Source organism: Oryctolagus cuniculus, chromosome 1 (genome assembly GCF_051225735.1).
Source record: "Oryctolagus cuniculus isolate XC-2025 breed Fujian yellow rabbit chromosome 1, ASM5122573v1, whole genome shotgun sequence".
NCBI lineage: Eukaryota > Metazoa > Chordata > Mammalia > Lagomorpha > Leporidae > Oryctolagus > Oryctolagus cuniculus.
In genome coordinates, this window is record NC_142867.1 from 227,089,309 (window position 1) to 227,100,475 (window position 11,167).

General features: G+C 50.0%; 1 protein-coding gene across 4 annotated transcripts; it reads right to left on the bottom strand.

Moving 5' to 3' along the window:
* Window positions 1–956: 956 nt before the first annotated feature.
* On the bottom strand, window positions 957–8,052 carry PDCL (phosducin like). 4 transcript variants are annotated; one of them, XM_070056669.2, is made up of 4 exons: window positions 7,951–8,052; window positions 5,159–5,335; window positions 3,920–4,101; window positions 957–2,472 (listed from the first exon to the last, which is right to left on the bottom strand). In XM_070056669.2, exons 2-4 carry the CDS (start codon window positions 5,328–5,330, stop codon window positions 1,921–1,923), a joined length of 906 nt encoding a protein of 301 aa, XP_069912770.1. In that variant the 5' UTR covers window positions 5,331–5,335; window positions 7,951–8,052; the 3' UTR covers window positions 957–1,920. The 4 variants fall into 4 exon arrangements, with proteins under 4 accessions (XP_069912770.1, XP_008271582.1, XP_002720529.1 ...); XM_008273360.5 differs by having other exon boundaries at window positions 7,882–8,020; XM_002720483.6 differs by having other exon boundaries at window positions 7,886–8,015.
* Between the last annotated feature and the right edge of the window lie 3,115 nt (window positions 8,053–11,167).

Below are 11,167 nucleotides of genomic sequence, written 5' to 3' on the forward strand. Positions count from 1 at the left end.
AGACGGCCTGTGAGAGACATTTTGAAGTGTTCCTGTCCGTTCAAAAAATCATTCCTCTTCTAGAAATCCTATAATGAGAATGGTCCAGAACACAGATACTGGTAACCTAAATATCAAATATGAAGGGACTGGCTAAACAAACGATGGTGTATATAAGTGATGGAAAATTACAAAGCCATCGAGAATTATTTATTTAGAGTTTTTACAACATGTCAAAGTGTTTATGGTATAATATTAAGTAAAGCAGAGCATAGAACCAGATTCAAAAAGCTCTGAGTGTTACTAAAACCACCAAAAAGAGACTAAGAGGAAACCAACTATGACATTGACAACAGTTTATCTCTGCTTCTAATAATTTTCTGTACTTTCCACATTTTTAAAGATTTATTTTATTTATTTGAAAGTCCTGGTTAGAGAGAGAGAGAGAGAGAAGTCTTCCATCTGCCGGTTTACTTCCAAATGGCTGAGCAGCCAGGGCAGAGCCAGGAGCCAGGAGCTTCTTCTGGGTGTCCCATGTGGGTACAAGGGCCCAAGCACTTGGGCCACCCTCTGCTGCTTTCCCAGGCCACAGCAGGGAGCTGGATCGGAAGAGGAGCAGCTGGAACTCCAACCAGCGCCCACATGGGGTGCCGGCGCTGCAGACAGCAGCTTAACCCGCTGCACCACGGCTCCAGCCCCACCTTCCACACTTTCCACAGAGAGATTTCTTAGACAAAGACACTGCACATTTTCTTTCTGGCGATGAAACACAACAGATATTATCAAGACTCTTGTGCAGGTAGTCACTCCCCGAATGGCCAGGAAAACTGAAACCGTGGATTTTAAAAGCTAATATTTAATTTTAGATTACATTTTTCCCTGACCCTAGAATGTATATTTTTAAAGAAACAAAAGAAAAAAACTCAAATGACAACTATTATTATAAATACATGGAAAAAAAAGACTCGATACATATAGAAATTGTAACAGGGATTTATTTTGGTTGGTGATATTGTATGGCTCTTTAAATCTCTTTTTAGCTTAATTTTTATACCTTTCCCCCAGTTAATATCTATTACTTTGGTAATAAAAATAAGCATCTGCTGACTCTCTTTTTAAGAGACAACCACCAAACCAATGACAGCACCTCTATACAATGGAACAGCAATAGCAATTTAAAAAATGCTGCAGGAGACTAAATTTACTGACACGAAACACAGCCTGACCACACTATAAAACAGTATGTTTAGAATGATCCCGGTGTTTTGTTTAAAAACAAAGCAAACACAGAATGTCTGTATATACATAGAAAATACCTTATTTTTCCGACAAGCACAAAACAACAAAAAAGTTTTTAAGAAGCCTACATTAAACATAAAGTTATCTTGCTAAATATAAAGAGAGAGAGAGAGACGTTCCAATTCCACCCCAGCCTGAGTGTCTGAGCGGTCAGCAGGGGTCCTTTCTCCGGAGCAGGACCTCGTGATGGGGCGAAAATGCGCTGTCTGGAAACTCAAACAAGACCCTGGTGGAGAAGGTCAAGGGGAAAAATCCAACTGCCTTCTGAAGGGCGGTGGATCTGACTACAAGTAGATACAGTGTACCACCACTGGACCAAGGAAATGCACTATTTACGTTGCAAGCAACACGCTACCTAGGGAGCGGCAGGGCAGGACGCGGGCTTCAGACTGCAAACAGTCTGGAGAATCTTAAGTAAACAGCTCAGAAGCCCGGCTTCCTGTTTATACAGTCTGCAGCCACTTTATTGCTAACTACGAGGTGATCCAGCACTCCGGCTGAATCTGAGAATTTTTAGGCTTTGCACACAAGAAGAGGGACGACAAAGCCGAGGAACCCGCAGACACACAAAGGAACAAAACCAGACGAGACGCCTGCCTTCCGGCCCTGGCAGCGAGCAGTCCACGCACGCCGACCGCCAGCTCAATCTATTTCCAGGTCACTGTCCTCGCTGTGGCAGGTGGCAGAGTCACGCACAGCCGTCAGCAGCAGCACTTCCTTCTCCGGGAGTAACCCAAACTCCTGCAGAAAAGCCTCCAGGTCCACGGCGAAGAAGTCTTCCCCCAGCTGGTCGGTGACACGAACGAAGTTGCCGATCAGCTCGCCTCCCTTGTAGATGAGCAGGGCTGGGAGCGCGTTCCTGGTGAACCGACTGCTGGCCCCGATGACCGAGCTCCGCACCCGGCAGAACTTCACGGCCGGGTACTCCCCGGCCAGGCAGATCATGCAGCCGTGCATGGCCTCCGTCCCGGGGACGCCGTCCTCGTAAATGTGCACCATGATGAGGGTGCTTTTCTGCTCTTTGTCGATCATGTCTAAAAACCCTTCTCCGCTGGGGATCTCAAAAACCTGCTTGAACTGGGGCCCCCGGTGCAGCTGCCGCCGCATCTCCTCCATCCTCTGCTTCCGGTACTGCTGCAGAAATGCTTCGTCGTCCTGGTCCTCGTTCATCACCGCGAACTCCTTCAGGGTCATCTGCAGGCGGGCCGGCAGGTGAGCACGAGGACCGGCGCGGCACACTCCCGGGAACGGGCAATGCACGCTGGGCACCGTGCTAAGTGCTTTACGTCCACCCTGTCTCACTGGATCCTCAGGACAGCCCCATCGGGAAGGGACTCTCACCACCTCCGGTTTTTGCTGTTTCTTTTTTAAATCAGTGAGATCCCAAGATTTAACACTATTTGCACGAGTTCACACAAATACTGAGTGTAAGACCCGGACTCAAACTAGATTTTTAAAATCCAGCCTTGTAGCCCCCGTAGCTTATTTTCTCTCATCCAATTAGGCTGTCACCTGCTTTTTTATAACTATTCCCTCGTGTTTCCACATTTTCACAAAATTATACATAACGTGTTCTGTTTGGCTCGGCCACTCCTCTGACATTAGGCAGTTTCCAGTTCTGTTCCGCCGCAGGTAACAGCGGGATGGGGGCTGCCTCTCCCAGGACTGACCCACGTGACCGCGGCTTTACTCTGGTCTTTGGCCTCAACATCAGCAAGAGGCCCAGTTAAGTTACAAAAGCATCTTCCTTCTCCCTGCTCCTGTAGCAACCCCTAGCTCTGCCTAATCCTATATAGATTAGGGCCAGTGAGTTGGGCATCTCATTAGATTCAGACCAGTGGGGTTTCTATCACTGCCCACGCCACTCTGAGGGCACTGCTACACTTACCGCCCGTTTTCTTCCCAGAATACCAGGGTGGCTCCCTCCGACCAGTCACAGCTTGTGCCTCAGTCTACCATCCTGAACTCATCCCCCCGGCCAAGGTGACCGGCTCCTGGCTCAATCCTCTCGTGTGCGCCCTGATCTGGGCTGATACTTGAGCTCAGTCACAGCTGAATGCTCAGGCACTCCTGGCCTCGTCCAAGGTCAGAGGGCACAGAGTCCCTTGAATGCTGAGAAGGTAAGAAGGCACGAGGAATCTCGCTGCAAACCTCTGAGAATAAATTCTCAAGAACGGGCTTCAGACAAAACAGAAGAGTATCACGCAAACAAGAAACTCTATCAGAATCCTAACTCGGGACGCCCTGCCCTGGTCACCCTGCCCCGGTCAGCACTGCTTTCATCCCCTCTAAAATGGGGTTGACACCACCACTCTCAGACGGCCATTTCTGGCCTGAGGTCAAAGCTCAGTCACAGATGGGAAATGACATATCCGGAGTGTTTTGGCTGGGCCTTCTCCCCACACAGCCCTGTGCAGAGGAGTGTCGGGGGAGTGAGATGGCAACCTCGTGTACCCCGTGGAGGGTTAGAAAGAGACCCTTTCCCGTGGGCACCAGAAGCAGAGCTGAGACTCAGACCCAGGTGTGCCCTCATCTTGATTCGGCTCCGCAAAGCTTCCCCGAGGCCAAATCAACCACCTGTCCCTCCGGAATCGCGAACCCCAGCCCTCACGGCCAGAGCGGCCTCGCTTCTGCCCGTTACCTTGCTGCTCATCTTCTCCTGGAGGTCCTTCTCTCTCTGTCGCTCCTCCTCTTCGTCCAGATGGGACCTGCAGGTCATGGACAGCTTCTTGATCAGCCGCTCCATCTCCCGGCACTGCTCCTCCCTTTGCTCGGTCTCCAGCTGCTTGAAGCGGCGCCAGTCGTTGATCACGCCTTTAGGACCTGAGTGGGGCGAGCGAGGGTGTGAGCAGCTACCAAGAATGACATCCCAGCTCCCACCTGCCCGAAGCCTGCTCCGTCTACTGCACAGCGAACACTGGGCTTCTGTGCACTCCGCCGCAGGTCAGCGAGGGCCACACACAACAATGCACACAGCCAAGCCTGCGCTCAGCTGTTGCAAGCTGAGTTAAATCAATCAATCAATATTCATCTGCTCAAAGGAAAATACTTGGAAAGCAACACTTACACAAACTGAGGCAGCTCTATAATTTCTGCCATGAAAAAATTCCAAATATGTTAGGTTTTAAAAAAATTACTAGGGGCTGGCACTGTGGCGTAGGGGGTAAAGCCGCCACCTGTAGTGTCAGCATCCCATACGGAGGTTGCTCCACTTCTGATCCAGCTCTCTGCTGTGGCCTGGGAAAGCACAGAGGATGGCCCAAGTCCTTGGGCCCCTACATCCACGTGGGAGACCTGGAAGAAGCTCCTGGCTCCTGGCTTCAGCATTACCCAGCCCCAGCCATTGCAGCCATTTGGGGAGTGAACCAGCAGATGAAAGACCTCTCTCTCTCTCTCTCTTCCTCTCTCTCTGTAATTCAGCCTTTCAAATAAATAAAATAAACCTTAAAAAAAATACTATTTGTCACCTACCAGGATGGTAAAGAGCAGAAGTCTGATAACACAGTAGGAAGACACAGGTATGGAGAAATATCATATTGCTAGTTGAACTACAGTACCCCCTGAACAGACATCAATTTGACAATGTGTCATATCTATGAATTTATACCACCAGTATACTCATATTTAAGATTTATGGGACATCAAACAATTATTAATATGAGAATCAAGATCCAATCCCAGGCCAGTCTGCTCACTACCATGCTGCTATAAACACACATTTGCTTTGTGCAGCAAAAAGGCTGAGGCATACAAAATGAAATCATAACACCACATTACTCTGGATATGGGCCTGGAGCTGGCAAGAAGTGATGACACCTGGATTGATGCATATTTAATAGATGTTGTTAAGCCTGTTCCAGAGCTCAGGGCTTTGCCATACCTGTGTTAACGGAGATGCCTTCCCCTGCCGGCTCGGCCTCTGCTGTCATGGAACTGCTGGCTGGGGCACCCCTGCCCCCGTCCTTGTCCTCATGGTCACTGTCCTCGTCCTCACTGCTGCTGTAGTAGTACTGCAATTTCTCCCCCAGCAACTTGTCATCCAGAGTTGTCATGGCGCCTGGAAGGGGGCAACATATCAGACTCTCAGCCGGCTGGAACCGGATCAACAGCGATGGGAAGCACAGGGTACTCGCTTGTGCTGAGACCCTAGAACTTACAGGACCCTAACAGTGACTTTTTGAAAAGCAGACAGAATCTGGGGTGGGTGTTTGGTGTCAGAGTTAAGCCACCACTTGGGGCACACATAAATCATATCCGAGTACCTGGGTTTGAGTCCCAGCTGCGCTGCCAACTCTCGTAACCCGCCACGTGCATCCTGGGGGACAGCCGTTGATGGCTCAAGGAACTAAGCCCCTGTTACTCACGTGGGAGACCACGACTGAATTCCAGGCTCCTGGCTTTGGTCTGATCCAACCCTAGCAGTTGCTGGCATTTCGGGAGTGAACCAGTAGATGAAAGATATCTTTCTGCCCCACGAATAAATAAAATTTTTAAGAATTAAATAAAAGCACAATCTATAAACTCCTACCTGATCTAGGACACTAGGATTTATTATGCTTTTTTTATTTTTTTTTATTTTTATTTATTTATTTTTTGACAGGCAGAGTGGACAGTGAGAGAGAGAGAGAGACAGAGAGAAAGGTCTTCCTTTTGCCGTTGGTTCACCCTCCAATGGCCACCGCGGCAGGCGCGCTGCAGCCAGCGCACCACGCTGATCCGATGGCAGGAGCCAGGTACTTATCCTGGTCTCCCATGGGGTGCAGGGCCCAAGGACTTGGGCCATCCTCCACTGCACTCCCTGGCCACAGCAGAGAGCTGGCCTGGAAGAGGGGCAACCGGGACAGAATCCGGTGCCCCGACCGGGACTAGAACCTGGTGTGCGGCGCCGCAAGGCAGAGGATTAGCCTAGTGAGCCGTGGCGCCGGCCTATTATGCTTTTTTAAAAAAAGATTTTTTAAAATTTATTTGAAAGGCAGAATTAGAGAGAAAGAGAGAAATCTTCTATTGACTGGTTCACTCCTCAAATGGCCTCAATGGCCAGGGCTGCCATGCCAGGGCCAGGAGCCAGGAGCTCCCTCTGAGTCTCCCACACGGGTAGCAGGGCCCAACACTTGGACCACCTTCCACTGCTTATATCATTTCTGCACATTATACGGTGCTCTCTTATTAGAAGGTAAAATTTCAGGCTCAATAAAGCAAGTTCCTTTTCCCACCTTCAGAGCAAACAGTGGAGCTGGGCCCAGACCCCAGGGATCCTGCCTCTGAGCTGAATTACTGCCTACACTTGGCTGGCTGGAATCGACTTTACAGACTGATGGCTTTACCTATGCTTTTAGTTTGCCTGCCAAGACTGCTGGCAACTGAAAACCTGGGTAAGGATTCTCAGGGAAAACTTGAGGAACCATCAAAGGCACGATGCTGAGTTACTGTCTCTGTACCTGGCTTCCATCCTCCCAGCCAGCACACAGAGCCCCCCCCCCCCCCATTCTGACTGGTTAAAAGAGGGGCCATTGGCCTGAGCTGCGGCTCATGAGGCTAATCCTCCACCTGCGGTGCCGGCACACCGGGTTCTAGTCCCGGTTGGGGCGCCAGATTCTGTCCCAGTTGCCCCTCTTCCAGTCCAGCTCTCTGCTGTGGCCCAGGAGGGCAGTGGAGGATGGCCCAAGTGCTTGGGCCCTGCACCCACAAGAGAGACCAGGAGGAAGCACCTGGCTCCTGGCTTTGGATCAGCGCAGCTTTCCGGCCGTAGCGGTCATTTGGAGGGGTGAATCAATGGAAGGAAGACCTTTCTCTCTGTCTCTCTCTCTCTCTAACTCTGCCTATCAATCAATCAATCAATCAATAAAAGAGGGGCCATAGGTAGGACAGCCAGGGACATCCCGGGAAGAGGTAGGGCTTAAGGACAGAGCAGGAGCGGTCAATCGGCACGCACTTCCCCCTAAGCATGTCGGTTCTGTGCAGCCTTCGCTAAGACCCGCACAGTGCCCGTGTGGGGGCCTCCCACAGCTAGTGTCCAGCCCCGCCGCCCAGCACAGTACACCCGTACAGAGGCTGCAAGGTTCCGAAGGGGCTCTGGGGACCCCGACAGTCAGAGGGGGAGAGGGTTGCACAGGCGACAGGGCCAGGGAGGATGGGGTAGCTAGACGGGCTGCACAAAACCAGCCTAAAGAATGCGGAGGTGCCAGGCAGCAGGCAAAGGGGCGGGGTGGAGGCGGGGCCTGCACGAGTAGGAGGGGCCAGCGGGCGGGGCCAGCGGGCGGGGCGGGGCCGACGGAGGAGCGAGCGGGTGGAGGCGGGGCCTGAGGGGAAGCGAGCTTGCTGAGGCAGAACCTGCGGAGGGGAGCATGCAAGGGGCGGAGCCGCATAGTAGAGTGCCTGAGTGGGCGGAGCCAGCCGAAAGCGCGCTAGGGAGGTGGGCCCGCAGAGGCGCGGGAGGGGCCACCGGGAGAGCCCCGGCAGGGAGCGGCGAGCTGCTACAAGGGGAGGTGGCCGGGCAGCTGTGCCGAGCGTGAGGGTCGAGGGGGCAGGAAGGCAAGGCAGGCCCTCCCGGGCTCGCCAACCGTCCGCCCGCAGTTTCCTCCCGGCTCACCCCAGGGTAGTTACCCGCCTGGCTCCGTCTGGATCCCTGAGGTAGCAGCTCCAGGCACCGGAAGGAAGGGAAAGCTCACTTACAGGAAGAGAAGTGGGTCGGTGCCCTGAAGAGAGAAGCCGGCGGAGTCCCGACTGCGAGAGCCAATGGGATAGCCTCCTTGCGTCACGCGGACACACGCTGGCCAATCAGAAGCAGCACCTCCGTGACGGGGGGAGAGGCTACGGGTCCTACTTTGGGACAAAACACCTCGACGACGGAAATACGCCTTCATTAGACTTTTACTGTGATTTGAACAGCAAAAGAGTAAACTGACTATATGCATGCATCTGCTCAGCTTCCAGCGATAAGCGAAATGTATTTATTTTCGAAGTTTCCAAATTCACTGAATTTTTTTTTATTTCAAAGAGCTCTCATCCCCTGGTTCACTCCCCCGAAGTAGGCAACTGCTGGGGCTGGGCAAGGCGGAAGCCCTGGCTCCCACGGTGAGTGGCAGGGGTTTGCATTCGCAGCCAATTGGAATCCAGAGCAGAGCTGGACTGGAACCCGGGCACGTCCAGCAGGAGCTTAACCTCTAAGCCAGATGCCCGCCCCGCCAGCTGTGTTTTTAATTGGTTCATCACATCCCATCTACTGAGACCGAAAACAGGCATTAAGTCGTCTTCACAAGGTTACACAGCCTTAAGTACAGAGCTTGTATTAAAATCGTTTGTTAAAGCCAGATCCCGACAAGACTTTCATTGATTTCTTTTTAATATATTCAAGCTCCCATTTTTATATTCTGGAGGGATACACTCAGTGACAGCTTCGTTTCTAGTCGGCAGGTGTCAGGACTGTACATGAGTTAGTTATCTAGCAGTATCCTTCATAACTCATCTCTCAGAGTTCTGGGATGATGGGGGATCAGGGGATTCTGTCCAGTGAGAGTCCCACATACAATTTAAAAATTGTATTTAAAAATCTTACCTGGATTGTAAAGTTTTTGTGTTTATTGGTAGAACTTATTAAATGTACTCCATAGTGACAAAAACAAGCTTCTTCTGTGATTGTAGGAAGACAAAGTCTTAATCCTGTCAGCTGTTTATGGGCAGTAACAGCAAGGGTGGGAACCTTTTCTCTGCCAAGGGCCACTTGGGTATTTATAACATCATTCATGGGACATATCAAATGATCAGTTTAAAAATTAGCCTGTGATAGATGTACGGAGTTTTGAGTCCCACCTGCGGTTGCCGTCGCAGGGCCAGACCGAACGACTTCACGGGCCTTCTAGGGCTGTGGGCTGGATGCTCCCCACCCTGAGAAGTAACTGAATGAAATTCATAAACGTTTGATTGCCTTGAGCCACGTTTTCCAAGGCTTGCAGTACTCTTTTTTTTTTTTTCCTTCCAAACAATGGTAATTTGAGCTAAAACAAGATTTGGTCTTCCAGAGTTTCTCATATAACTTTTTCCAACATATTTGTAAATTTAGAACAAATTTGAACTTGTCATTTTGCTAATTTATCTTATATAAATGTTAAAGGTCTAGAGAAGCTTTTTTTTTTTAAGATTTATTTATTTATTTCAAAGAACGACAAAAAAAAAAAAAAAAAAAGGCATCACCTATATGCTGGGTCACTCCCCAAATGCCCACAGTGAGCCAGGGCTGGGCCAGGCTGAAGCCAGGAGCCAGGAACCCCATTGAGGTCTCCTAAACGGAATCACCCACTGACTCCCAATCACTTGTACCAGGCACTTTGAAATAGGATGTGGGTGTCCCAAGTGGTGGCTTAACCTGGTGTGCTACAACATCCACCCTTGAGACAGTTTTAAAATTTTTTAAAATTTGAGATAGATAGATAGAAAGCTGCCATCTCTGGTTCACTCCCCAAATGTCCGGAATGGCAGGGGCTGGACCAAGCCAAAGTCAGGAGCTGAGAACTCAATCCAGGTCTCTCACCTGACTGGCAGGGACCCAACTACTTGCACCATCTGTTGCCTCCCAAGGTCTTCATTAGGAAGAAGCTGCAATTAGAAGTGGAGCCAGGACTTGAAGTGTGAGTGTTCTGATTCTTGACTGACAGCGAGATAATAACCTACTGTGAGATAATAAATGTGTGGACTCATTAAATGTTGGGGTAATTTGTTATATGACATTAAACTAATTTTCCTTTTCATCTTATATCTGCTTTGATAAGCTGTATTTTTTTTTTTTTTTTTTGACAGGTAGAGATATAGACAGTGAGAGAGAGAGATAGAAAGGTCTTCCCTCCACTGGTCAACTCCCCAAATGGCCGCCAGGGCCGGCGTTGCACCGATCCGAAGCCAGGAGCCAGGTGCTTCTTCCTGATCTCCTATGTGGGTGCAGGGGCCCAAGGACTTGGGCCATCCTCCACTGCCCTCCCAGGCCACAGCAGAGAGCTGGACTGGAAGAGGAGCAACGGCACTAGAACCGGCACCCATATGGGTTGCCGGTGCCGCAGGCAGAGGATTAACCAAGTGAGCCACAGCGCCGGTCCCAATAAGTTGTATTCTTGAGGAGCTGTTCCTTTCTCTCTCTCTTTTTTTTTAAAGATTTATTTATTTGAGAGAGTTACACAGAGAGAGGTGAGGCAGAGAGAGAGAGAGAGAGAAAGAGAGAGAGAGAGGTCGGATGTTCTTCCATGCGATAGTTCACTCCCCAATTGGCTGCAATGGCTGGAGCTGTGCTGATCTGAAGCCAGGAGCCAGGAGCTTCTTCTGGGTCTCCCATGCAGGTGCAGGGGCCTAAGGACTTGGGCCATCTTCTCCTGCTTTCCCAGGCCATAGCAGAAAGCTGGATGGGAAGTGGAGCCGCCAGGTGGGAAGTGGAGCCGCCAGGTGGGAAGTGGAGCAGCCAGCTCTCGAACCAGCGCCCATATGGGATGCCAGCACTTCAAGCCAGGGCATTAACCCACTGCGCCACAGCGCCGGCCCCAGGAGCTGTTCATTTCTAAGACCTTATAGTCTAATTTATTCCTTTGGAGACAAAGTATATAAATCTATTTGGAGACAGACAAAATATGTAAATCTATTTGCCAAAAAAACTTCAGAAGTAAAGACTTACGTCCACACAAAAACATATATACAAATGTTCATCGCAGTTTTATTTGTGATATTTAAAAATTTGAAACAACTCAAATGCTGTTCAGTGGGTGAATGGTTAAACAAACTGTGGTACATCCATATCATGGTGTACTACTCAGAAATATAAAGGAACAAACCTCATACATGCAACAATGGATGGATCTCAAGGGAATTATACTGAGTGAAAAAGCCAATCTCCAAAAGTTACATATGGTAT

What these genes read in the sequence shown, in the direction of transcription:
- PDCL (XM_070056669.2), bottom strand. Translation starts at nt 5,330, where the DNA reads ATGACAACTCTGGATGACAAGTTGCTGGGGGAGAAATTGCAGTACTAC. An exon ending in AGGCATCTCCGTTAACACAG is followed by an intron (nt 4,102 to 5,158) that starts GTATGGCAAAGC and finishes CGCCCCACTCAG; the next exon opens with GTCCTAAAGGCGTGATCAAC. An exon ending in AGGAGAAGATGAGCAGCAAG is followed by an intron (nt 2,473 to 3,919) that starts GTAACGGGCAGA and finishes GCCCGCCTGCAG; the next exon opens with ATGACCCTGAAGGAGTTCGC.